Source organism: Rhinolophus sinicus, chromosome 1 (genome assembly GCF_057876585.1).
Source record: "Rhinolophus sinicus isolate RSI-liver-muscle chromosome 1, RSI-T2T, whole genome shotgun sequence".
NCBI classification, from domain to species: Eukaryota; Metazoa; Chordata; class Mammalia; order Chiroptera; family Rhinolophidae; genus Rhinolophus; species Rhinolophus sinicus.
The window spans coordinates 24,039,486-24,052,503 of NC_142501.1; the positions used below are offsets into that span (position 1 = coordinate 24,039,486).

At 38.8% G+C, this 13,018-nt stretch overlaps 1 protein-coding gene across 1 annotated transcript in view; it reads left to right on the forward strand.

The window, feature by feature from the left end:
* Positions 1-13,018, forward strand: part of LOC148759021 (uncharacterized protein C3orf20-like) — an 82,080-nt gene that overhangs the window by 40,968 nt on the left and 28,094 nt on the right. Inside the window, 5 exon segments of the mRNA XM_088789700.1 lie at positions 4,065-4,185; positions 6,896-7,030; positions 7,927-8,034; positions 10,657-10,819; positions 12,412-12,595. Coding sequence (XP_088645826.1) covers positions 4,065-4,185; positions 6,896-7,030; positions 7,927-8,034; positions 10,657-10,819; positions 12,412-12,595 — 711 coding nt within the window.

Genomic DNA, 13,018 nt, shown 5'->3' on the forward strand with positions numbered 1-13,018 from the left:
GGGAGCCTGATGTGTGGGGCTGGGGTCTCTCACTCCTCTGGGAAAACTCCACGGCTGAGGTATCCTTCCTGATTCTCTACCACCACAGGAAGGTTTGGGGCCTGTTCCGCATCTCTGCCCCTCCTACCAGTCTCGATGTGGCTTCTTTACGTTTTTAGTTATAAGACTTCTGTTTGACTAGACTTCAGATGGTTCTCCAGGTTGATTGTTCTATAATTTAGTTGCAGTTTTAATGTATTCATGGAAGGATGCAGGCATGGTGTTTATCTACTCTGCCATCTTGGATCTCCCCTTATTAATTCATTCTTATGTGAGCCTTTACTTTCCTCCAACACTCTGCAAATGTTGGCTCTAGCTAAGGGTTGCTGAAGAGCTCTGCAACTTTAACCAGAGAATTTACTGTTAAATATACATATACATACATATATATATATATATATGATAAAAGTAATTCATACATGTGGCAAAATTTTTTTTGGGAAAAAAGTTCCATTTTTTCCAAGTAAAATTACAATTGTGTTACATGGAAATTAAAAATTTCCTTTCCTCTCAATCTCTTATCCCTTCTGCCAATGTATCCAAGACAAAGTATTTTTTAAATTCTTCAAAATAGAGTTCACATTCACATATACATGCATATATACACATATACATGCTTACCTTTCTTTCTCTTTATGGCAGGCATTTTGAATTCCTAGTGAAAAAAGTACTTCTTGTCCTGAAGTCAGCTAAAAATAGAGTCCCCATTTGTTAGGCCCTATGATAATTCCATTGCAACACCATTTACACATCCTCAAAAAGGAAATAAGCACTCAGCTAACAGAAAACTGATAACTGATAAATAAAATGTGATATATCCATACAATGGAATATTCCTCAGTCATAAAACAATGAATGTTATAACATGGATTAACCTTGAATGAATTATGAAAGAAACCAGTCACAAAAGACTATATATTGTCTGATTCAATTTATATGAAATATCCAGAACAGGCAAATCTATATCCACAGAAAGTAGATAAGTGGTTGCCAAGGTGCCAACGGGAGAGAATGGGGAGTCGCTGCTAATGGGTTTGTGATTTCTTTTTGGGGTGATGAAAATGTTCTAAAATTGATTGTGATGATAGTTGCACAATTCTATAAATATACTAGAAATCACTAAATTATATACACTTTAACTGGTGAATAGTATGACATGTGAATTGTAGCTCAATCAAAGCTGTTATATTAAAAAAAGAGGACAGAGCTCAAAGTATTAATATATAATTTGCTGTCTTGCATGGTTAAAGTAGATGTCATTATTTCCATTCTGCCTATAAGAAAATTGCACCTAAACCTGATATTCTTTGTTTACAAATTTATGAAATATTTTTAAAATTCCCCTGGTAATTTAAATAATATTAAAAATAAAAGCTTTAAATAAAAATTGTAAATAAAAACAATAATAGGGCCACATGATTTTTGAGATCTTCTTTAGTACTAACTTACAGACAGATTTACAGAATTACAAGTCAACAAAATTAAAGTTGAAATAAAATTACATCCCAAGTCTTTACTTTCTGGGTAGAAGCCAGATGTTCAGTGCCCTGGTCAGACTTTATTACAGTATTGCCCAAGAGTATAGTTTACACTGGGAAATTGTCCCCTTGATTATTTGTTACATAAAATTAAATGTCCAAGATGAGAAATCCATGAAACAAACAGGAGATGACAAATTTTCTTCCGACTTGTGGTTGCCTTCCTCGTCTTCTCCCTGTGTTCTTTGATAATAGTAACTAAGTAGATGAATACAACACCATCTGCTGATGATATTTTGGGAACGTCACAGAAGCCCAAAATGCTAAGCCTCACAGTTAAGTCCTGCCCCTGTGTAATTTCATCCTGGGCACCACAGACCATTTCTTGGCAGAGGGTACTGTCTGCTTTCAGCAGAAGTCTCTGAAAGAGAAGGCAAAAAAACAACAAAAAACTGCTTCCAAAGGGATTTCATTATATTACCGTTAATGATCTTTTAAACCAATCTTTTTGTGCATCTGTTGTCCCACCAAAGGGAAGTCTTGGTGAGAAGGCTCAGCAACTAGCACCAGCAGGAAGATGAATAAAAGGGGTGTGTGGCCTGGGACCCTTGTTGCCAAAATCCAGTGTATAGGGAAAGCCACGCAGGCAGGAGGCAGCTGCTGTAGCTCAAGCTCCTACTGCAGTGTGCGGGTGCGTGGTTAGGGTTTTCCCTGAGGTTCCTCACAGGAATGAGAACAGCTGAAGGCTGGACACCCAGGGTGAGTGAAAGGGCAGGCTGTTCAGGAAAGGAATGTGCCCTGGGTGTCCAAGAGTTGGGACTTCTATTTCTGCTTTTTTCACTGGTTTGGTCGCTTTGCTCCTGCAGCCTGTTAGACTGCAGTCTCCTCAAGCCAAAAGCACCCCTTTTATACTGTGAAGTGTTATTGTTCCATTAAATGGTATGCCCCTCTGTTGAACTCTGCATTAGGCTGCAGGTACTAACCTCCCTTAGCCTGTTTTCTCATCTGGGAAATGGGACTCATAATGCCTATAGATGGAGTTAATAATAAAAGTCATTACCTTCAGAGAACTTATAAGGTTCCTGGCTCTGTTCAAACTGCTTTACAGGTATTAACTCAGTAAGTCCTCACAACAGCTCTGTGAGGTAGATGCTGTTGTTAACACCATTTTTAAGATAAAGAAACGGAGCCACAGAAAAGTTAAATATATTCCACACAATTAAGAAATGGAAGAGTCAGGTTCAATACCATTAACTGTCTGGCTCTACAGTGTTTGTTACCATCGAGCAACACTGCCTATTTAAAACATGTATTTAAGACTTCGCACATACTGTGTTTCCCTGAAAATAAGACCTAGCCGGACCATCAGCTCTAACGCGTCTTTTGGAGCGAATGCTCCAAAATGCTCCAAAAGACGCGTTAGAGCTGATGGTCCGGCTAGGTCTTATTTTCAGGGAAACACAGTAGTAGGCTACCAACAAATGTTATCTATCAAAGTAATTATTAGCATTGGACTGAAAATGTTCTGCGTGCAGAGAGAACACCTCACTCTGGGCATCCCAAGATACTTAACAGTGTCTTGCATCTAATAATTACCCAATATGTATTTATTTAATTGAATCCATTTTGTCAGTGCAATTCAGACTTTTATTATGCCCCTTCTGTGTGCCAGGTGCTGTGCTGAGAAGAGAGAAGACATAAAGATGATTTAGACATGAATACATAGTGTGATGCTCCTGAGCCGAAAAAACTAATAAAATACTAGGTTGCATTAACAGACATATAAAGGATAGGGCAGATAAAATGGACACATGCTTGTTCTTCACCACCCAGAGCCCATCTATCCAGACTTAGATGGTTCTTGAATCCCATTGTGTGTCTCCATCTCGCTCACCTCTGCCCTAGCCCAAGCTATCATCCTCTCTCCTGCCATGACCTCTTTTCTCCAGCATTTACTTTGGTTCCTTTGACCATGTCACCTCTTTGCTTTGTTATTGAACCCTTCTATGACTTTTTGCTTTAAAATACATGATACGCCTTAGGAAACCCTGCCCATCTGGCCCCTGCCTGCCAATCACTGCAACCTCATTTGCACCACTCTGGACTCTAGCCACACTGGCTTTCTTTCAGTCTCTTGAATGCAATGCGCCAACCACCTTCCTCATTGCCCTTTGTATATGTTGTTGCATCCATTGGGAACACAGTTCTGGGTCAAATTTCCACCCCTGATTCAATGAACTGCAGCCAAGGCAGCCTGGTATATAATCATGGCTGGTAGGACCCATTCCTATGATTCTAGGTGAGGGGTGGTGAAGTGGGAGGCGATGTATCTCCGAGAAGGGAAATATTGATCAGCTGAGAGGTATATACTCACCTTCCCGTCAAGGGAGATATTCAGGTATAGGCAAGGTGACCATCCTCTAAGAATGTGATAGGAGGAAGTCCTGTTCTTGTAAAGGCTGTGAGCTGGTGACTTCCATCGCCTCTGCCGTGTCAGAGTCCCTGAATTTTTCTTCTGAAGGAGTCATGTTTTTGTCTTTTTTGTAGCCAAATAATATCAATGATGTTTAATCAAGATGGAGGCAGGGTGATCAGCAAAAAAGGAAACATTGTACAGGAATGGACGTGGCCTCCAAAGGGAAAACTTGATGATCCAGTTGAAATTTGGGTATCATTTTACAATTTATCATTCTTCTAATCATTTCTTAAGCTGTGTTAATAATTTATTTTGAGTTTCTAAAATATGCTATTGGGGAAAAGAGGATTGAGAGGACTAAATTATTCAGTTTGGCTGTCTACACCACCCAATTGATCTGATAAATATTTCAGTTCTTCATTTCACTTGGCACTTTGCTTATTTGGTCCCTTTCTTGATAGATTCGGCTTTGCTAAGCAGCAGTTACTTTAAACAGTGGCTTTAAAAAATTATTAGAGAAGCATTTTGTGCCCACTATAAAAGCATTTTAATAATATGAAAGTATACAATGTTCAAAGTAACAGTCTTCTCAATCTCACTGTGCATTAATTACCTCCGTTAATATCTTGGTGTGTAGCTCTGTAGGATCGAGGATCAGAAATTCAGATAATGTAAGAGTGAGCTTGCCAGGTGGCACTACTGTGAATCAGGAAGTGTGTGTCCCCTGAAGGGGACAGCCTCTATCCAGGGCCTGAAGGCTGTTGCCACATAGGAATATAGGCTTGGGCTTGCTATATTTTATGATTTTTAAAAAGCCATAAGTTCAGATTTTTTTGGTGAAATAGCCTGATATGTAAAAGTTGGCAATTAATTCATACTCTGAGAAGACTAAACCAAATACTGTGAGTGGCCACTCTGTAACCTCTGTGGTGGGCTTTGTCAGTTCATATATAGTTACTGTGTGTGTGTGGTGTGTGCATGCTGCATTTATATCCAGGGCCACTGTTGTGCAGGAGACCCTGCTTGCTGCGCCATGTGTCATGCAGAGTGTCAGGCGGGGTTTCTGGTCCTGCTCCCCACATAAGAACACAGGATATGGTGAGGCCAAAAAGGAACACCCATGGAGCCATAGGTAGGGGAGTCACACCACTATAGTCTCATTGGAGGCTGGATTCACACGACGTGCGACCTGCTGTCCTCTTTTCCGCCAACCGACCGACTCCCCTCGACTCCGCCGTGCAATCCGCGCTTGCCAGCCACCATCTTCTTGCTAGCCCCCATTTGCTGCTAGCGTAGCCACAGCAGTTATATTAGTGGCCAATGGCTCACTGGTTACAGCAGACGGCCAACTAGCCACAGCTGATGGCCATCCAATCATAGTTGATGGCCATTTACTACCTGAGCCAGCACCCTTTAGCGTGAGGCCGAGAGCCTGGAAACCATCCCTGGCTCTGTTCCCACAGCCACTTTATGTGATACACTGCACAACCAACCTGGGCACCATTTATATAGAGCTGTGCTGTTCAATATGAAAGCCACTAGCCACATGTGGTTATGGAACACTTAAAATACACTGTGGATGTAAATACCAGATTTTAAATACACCGGATTTTAAAAACTTAGTACACAAAATGAGAATGTAGGGGTGGCCGGTTAGCTCAGTTGGAGCGTGGTGCTGATGGCACCAACGTTGCTGGTTCGATCCCCACATGGGTCACTGTGAGCTGCGCCCTCCTTACAAAAAAAAAGAGACTGTAAAATAATAATGATTTTTATAGTGGTTATATGTTAATATTGGGATATATTTAGTTATAAAATGTTAAAATTAATTTCACCTGCTTTTTACTCTATTTAATGTGGCAACTACAAAATTTAAAGTTACTTATGTGGCTCACGTTATATTTCTACTGGAAGGCTCCTGTGTGAAGAGTACCTCCAGGTCTCTGTTCTATACAATTTACCAAAATTATCTATGGTGGCCTTGTGTACTACATAAACTATTTAGATTGCCATTTTAAGAGAAGTATTGCTTAGTTCTGGAGGGTTAGGGAAGTAAAAAACAGGTAAAGAAACTGTACCAGGCAAGCCTGCATGTGCAAGTTTCCTGTCACTCAGGAGTCAGGATTGCCTTACCCTTTATCTAAAAAAAAAAAATCAGGAGTTGTTCATGAGGTAGATTACTTAGTTCAGATTACCTCACCTGGCAGCCTTCAGGAAGCAAGGGAATGTAACTTGTAATCAAACAAAAGTCCTTGCAGGCTTATAGCAGCTGACTTAATTAGGACAATTCATCTCCACAGCCTTTTATTTAATTAATTTATTTGTTTGTTTGTTTTTAAGGAGGGCGCAGCTCACAGTGGCCCATGCAGGGATTGAACCACCAACCCTCCACAAACCTTTTAAATAAGCTGTACAAAGCTGCAGATGTCCACTTAAGCTTAAGAAGTTGTTCGTTTATCATTACTTTTCCATACTTGTCATTTATAAGATCTCTCTAATAAGTTTCACAGTAATACTATGACTTGTAAAACTTCTAAGCTCTTGGCAGCCCCATAAATGACATCAAGGGAATCAGATGTTGATCAGATGTTATCAACGGTATTTTACAGGAGAGAAGGACTGTGCCTCAGGGCTAGAGTTAGGACTCAGAAGTACCTGTAAATAGGCCCAGAATTTTCTCAATCTAAAATGAATCTGACTTTCTTTATAAGACAGGACCACATTAATTGCAAAGAGTTTCTCCGCACTCCTCTTCTTTCCCTCAATAAATTGTGACAACAAATGAATCTGCAGCACAAAACTGAAAATCCGTTCCTGACCTAATGGAATTAGACTGAAGCTGTCGGTTAATGTTGGACCCAAATATCCTTACAGGCCATGTAAATGTCTGATTTCCACCTGAATTATGAGTATGATGTGAGAATTCTGTGCAGGAAATGACAATTCTTTCTGTTGCCCCCAGGTGAATAAGTTCATTACTGTGAAGATTTCTGGGCATTTTGCCATCACCTTGGTCTACAAATGGCATCCCCAAAGTCTAAGGCTATCTCTGGCACCTGTAAAATGCAAATCTTTTCCTTTATGCTTCCCTGAGGCGGTAGGTCCGAGGTTTCTTGAATCATCTTCATGATAGCACCTCTGCACAGACCATAGCAGGAACAATGCTGACTAATTTTAGATTCTTAACTTTTAGTATTTCCTGGTAATTTCTACAATACGGATGCTACCATAGCAGTTTATGGACCTTACCTGAAAAATAACTGAGTTTGGGATGAGGAGAGGTTAGAAGGTAAAGATAGAGTTGAGAGAAAAAAATGAACACCTAGTTTTTTCTAAAGGCGTAATTCCTAAACTTTGGGAAATTGATTTCCTGTGTCTTAACTGATTGAATTATTTGTATTTACATAATCTATGATTTCATAAAAGTTGTGTGGGGTTCATATATAGTTTTTTCTAAAGTGAAATTAAATCAGTATACGGTTATTTTTTTTAAAGGATAAGTAATGTTCCAAAGAAACTTGGAAATACTAGAGGATTGTTAAAACTATGGCTCAGAATAACTTCTCTTAATCATTTCACTCTTGCACTAAATCTCTGTTGAGGAATTTTAGGCTAGAACTTTTGTCGAGGTATCTCTAAAATTAGTATCTCTAAATTTCATATAGTTAAGTAATGAGCTAGCTTGATTGATTTTGATCAAACTTTTGAAGCTTTTAAAATTTTGAGTGCATGTATGTAAATGGTACTCATATTACAGAATGTGTATGAGCACATATAAAAGATCTTTATTTTTAGGGACAGGCATCAGAACTGTGTTACTCTAGACTTACCATGGTTATTTCACATATGCTGAAGTGCAGGGTCTTCTGAAAAGCAGTGAGACCCTGCTTTCAAAAAATATATTTTTCTGCCGTAAAAAGTGCCTTTATATCATGCTATCTTACCTCCCTGGGTTTATATGAGCCATGTCACCTGAGTTTAAATCTTTCTCAGTCACTCCCTGATGTCAATCCCATCTCCAAAGAAGCAAGGGAGTTATTCAAGGCCTACAAAATGAAGTGCAAGCAAGTGAATTCTACAACACAAGTCAAAGACGAAAGTGTGAAATAGTCACTCTTTTGATATTACAGGCAAAGGTGGATTTTAGTTTTCATGTTATTTTAGACATTGGTTTCTCTTTTGAGATAGGTTGGATTTGTTTTAGAAAAAGAACCAAAGAGTCAAACTATTAAACACACATAGGCCCATTTATATAATTACCAGAAGGAGCATGTGCTGACTTCTGTTTGTTTAAAATCTTAACCATTTTTACTCGTAAGTGCATGGTTCAGTGGCAGAAGTACACTCACATTGTTGTGTAATCATCGCCACCATCCATCTCCAGACTTTTTCATTTTGCAAAACTAAAACTCTGTACCCATTAAACAGCAATTTCTCATTCTCCCCACCCCACAAGTCTCTGGCAACTGCCATTCTACTTTCTGTCTTTATGAATTTGATTATTCTGGATACCTTATGTAAGTGGAATCATACAGTATTTTTCCTTTTGTAACTGGCTAATTGCACTTAGCATAATGTCTTCAGAGTCCATTCATGTTGTTTCATGTGTCAGAATTACCTTCCTTTATAAGGGTAATATTCCATTGTATTTCTATACCATATTTTGTTTATCCATCTGTTGATGGATGCTTGGATGGCTTCCATATTTTTGCTACTGTGAATAATGCTGCTGTGAACATGGGTGTACAGATATCTCTTTGAGACCCTGCTTTCAATTCTTTTGAATATATTCCCACAGGTCATACCCGTGAATGTCTCATCTCGTCAACTCCATTTACTGTCTCTCTGCTAGCAAATTGTGTTTTTTAGCAATTCTTAGAGAATTTTCTCTCAATTTCATTCTATTAAAAAAAAAACACAGTAAAGAAATTCACTTCGGTTTGATTAATCAACTTAGTAAATATGTCATGGGGAGAAGCTTTGAAAATCGAGGAATCAGTATGGGTTTTTTGATGTCCAAGAGATTTTTGTGACTAGAAAAATGTAATCACTTTAGTTTTAAAATAAAAATTCATTTTATTGGAGTGACTCATTAAACACCCAGTTTTCGTTAAGTTTTAAGGCCATTAAAAATCTACTTATTCTATCTATAAATTCTACTAAGATAACAATAGTCTGTATTATTTTGTTGATTAATGTTTGATTAACTCAGTTGAACTGATTGATCTTTAACAGTTAGACTCAGTACAACTTAATGAATAACAATCCCTTATATATTTTAAAGCACATTTATATTTTAATATATTTTAATATATTTTACTCCCCTTTAAATACCTCAAATGCATGTTTATAAACCTAACAAGCAAAATATTCTCAAGTTCTTAATTTTTGTGAAGCAAATAAATTAAATTTAGGGGAATCTCAAGTTCTCTTAAATATTCCAACTATATTTTTGAAATTAGTCAAATTATTTTAAACTTTTAAACAAGTCTAAAATCAGTTAACTCAATTTAAATGGAAAATCCAAGGGTAATTTCTCAGATTCTCTAGTTTACCAAAATATCTTTACTATTTCAATGATAATAAATACACGAGATTATCCCAATGATTCAAAATTCATACATACACATTGAAGTTTTAATTTACTTGATCTCTCTATTTAAATTCTAAACTGTTCTGGGGGGTTATTCATCCAGCGGCTTTTTGAGGCTGAGACTCAGAATCTAAGACGTACATTTTCAGGTGATTTTTATCAACATTTCAGATAGTTCTCTAAGTCCTTTTTAGAGTCATTATGAAAAGAGGGTTCAAGTTTGCACCCTTCAGACAGGGTGTATTCCCAGGTTCAACTTTTATTGCCTGACTTCTGTAGACCAAATTCTCAAAACCCTCTTCATCCTCTTTGTTAATCTTTTCATGGGTCATTGAATTCTGTACTCTCTTCACATTCTTCCTCTCATAGCTTCATCTGGCTCTGTTGTAACAACTAAAATTATGTAAACGACACATGGAGAATGAGTTAAGGATACAGTTGTGCATATGTTTTATATGTAAATATGTAAGTGTCCATGTAATTATGTATACTTAACGAATACATGTAAAACTGAATTATCAACAATTTTTCTAGTCACATAAGCCCATCCAAAGTGAACTACTTTATATACCCAATTTACTATGAAAAGTTCACACATAATGTTCATTATAACTATATATTTTATAGTATAATGTCCTCATGATGTACTTTTTTGAAACTTTCTTCTGCTAAACAGAAACTCAATATTACAAACATAAATTTTCCATTTATGCTCCGTAATACTCTGTGCCTATAAATAACATAACCCTCAGGCTGTATCATGTTTACCCATCTAGTTCTTCCATTGACGATGAGCACCTGAGCATAGGAAACGTAGCTTATTCTTCCTCCATTTTTGTTGTGGTAAAATATACATGACATAAAATTTGCCATTTTAACTATTTTTAAATGTATAATTCAGTGTCATTAAGTACATTTACAAGGGAACATGATTTTTATATATTATATCTTTAGTATTAGTTTCCGGCACAATGCCTGGCCCATAAATGACACTCAAACATTTGTTGGACAACCTACTGAATAAGAGAATGAGTAAATGAATGAATTGATGTTTTATAATCGTATAGTAAATAGTGTCTCTGTCTCTGTCTCTCTCTGTCTCTCTGTCTCTCAGACTTCCTGTTTTGAAGCCTTCATGTTTAACAAGCCCAGTGGATACAGCTACATTTGATCCAGTAATGGACATGGACATAAGACCTATGTCTGACATTGCGATGGTTATTAACTTAAGACTGCAGAGAAAGGCCAAGCACATCCTGTTTAACTGGCTGGATCACTACAGATTTGCTTTGGGTCAGTTATGGAATCCATTGTGTTGCTCCACATAACCTGTTGCCATTGTTCAGACTTCCAGAGTACCAACATTTAAATGCCTCTTCCTCCCAAGGTTCCCAAGGTGATGAGTTTGTAAACTGTGAAGTGCTATCCATATAAATTCTTACCATGGATCCAGGTGATTGGCCATAGCAAGCAAATGAAAGGAGCCAACCTTAATTTTATTTCCTTTCTCTTTTTGGAGAGTTAATCTATTTGGCCACTTCTGTGTTTTTATAAGAGGAGGTATTTTCATACTCATTTTTTGGATCAGAAAATACTCTTACCCCCCTTAACCACCACCACTCAGCCTTGTAACCAGAACCTCAGTCCTTGCTAAGGTCTTTTGTTCAAATGCTGTGTTGAGAAGGGGCCTGTGTCCTCACATTTAAATGTGCTATTGTAATGTCAACTCAGAGTTGGTGTTTGATCACAGTCTATCAACAGTTTCAGTTCCTGACTGGTGATATAACACCCTGAAGTCTCATTATTCATGGTGGATAGGTTCTATAGTATCTCTGCAAACACTGAATGAGTGAATATTGGACCATTGCTCCTAGGGGAAATACAGGGTGAGGTTCCTGTGAGCCTCTGGTCACAATATTTTTGTTAGACAACCAGTACATAACCTTTTATTACATAGCCAACCATACATAACCTTGTGTTTCTGGCTAAAGACACCTTATTTAACAAAAATTGTTGATACTGCTGAAGTAGTTGGTTGCCGGTCTTGGCCGCTCACAGCCACTCACTGCCGGCCACCGGCCCCTCCTGGCAGCTCATGGCAGCTCACAACCTCCGGCTGCTCACCGCAGCCCAGCTTCAGGGAGAGCCGTTGTTCACAATCTTAGCCGTAGAGGGCACAGCTCACTGGCCCATGTGGGAATCAAATCAGCGACCTTGGTGTTAGGAATGCAGCACTCCAACTGCCTGAGCCACTGGGCCAGCCCAGACTCAAGCATTTGAGCGTCTTCACCCTGCTTCCTAAGAGGCTACCCATTTAGCAGAGGAATTTAAATCAAGGCTCAGTTTGTTTTCATCACTTCAGTGAACACATGTTTCAAACCTGACCCTAGGCCAAAAATGCTTGACTCTGTTTGGTGATGATAGACAAGGGTCAGGAGTTACTGCTTCCCCTGGCTTCTTGCACAATTCTGAGATAATGTGTCCTTTTTTCTTCATCAGCATAAAAAGCCAAGTCCTCTATGCATCTGTATCTCTGGGAATAGCTGCCAGACAAGGATACTTCCTACCTCAGGCAGAGAAGGCCCGGGTGTCATCTCTGTCCAGGTCTAAGTGGCCTGGGGGAGGGAGGTGTCATTAGAGGAGTGGGTTGATTTCTACAGTGGAATCTACACTGAGTGGCAGCGTTCAGAAGCCATAGGAAAAGCCTTCCCTCCTCCCACCACATGTAGTACAAACCAGCTGGGCAGACATCTGCCAAGACCCCCAGGAGCTCAGAATCCCTAGAGCTCCCAATCCTATTATTGTTTCTGTAACATTTGGTGGAGACGATAAATTTAAAGAAAAGTGGTAAATGCCACAGGGGGAAATATTTCCTGTATTTGAAGCATCGTCAGTAGACTTCACTAATGCCACTAAACAAACAGTGCGACCAGACACTTGGCCGTGGAATGAATTCATTCAACCAGTAACTGTCATCTGCCACCTAGGGGCGTGCAGGCGCAGTCAGCAGTACAAAGACTTGGTCCCTGTGCTCCAAGGACTTCAACGTCTGCAGAGAGAGATAAGAAGGTATACCATTAACCAATGGAAAATAGGGAAGCAAGTGCTATCAGAGCAGTATAGCTACCATGCTGAAGAAGTTTTTGTGAAATGAGAAACGTCTAAGTTTTGCTTTGTCTTGTGCACCTGAAACTAATAAAAAAAAAAAAAAAAAGAATTTGGATTTACACCTACAAGCCTAAAAAAAAAAAAAAAGAAGTTTTTGTGGAGGGATAGATTTCTTAAAACAGGATTTTTTTTTTCCAAGAGCCTTTGAATAGGATCTTGAGTGACAGGGAGAATTTGGATATGCAGGTAGGGAGGGAAGGGTACCCCAGGTGGGGCGATGCATAAGAACAGTGATGATTCAATGTCAGGGATGGTTAACATTTACTGAGCTCTTATTGTACACTGGGCACCATGCTAAACGCTGTACTTGCAGGATTCCATTTA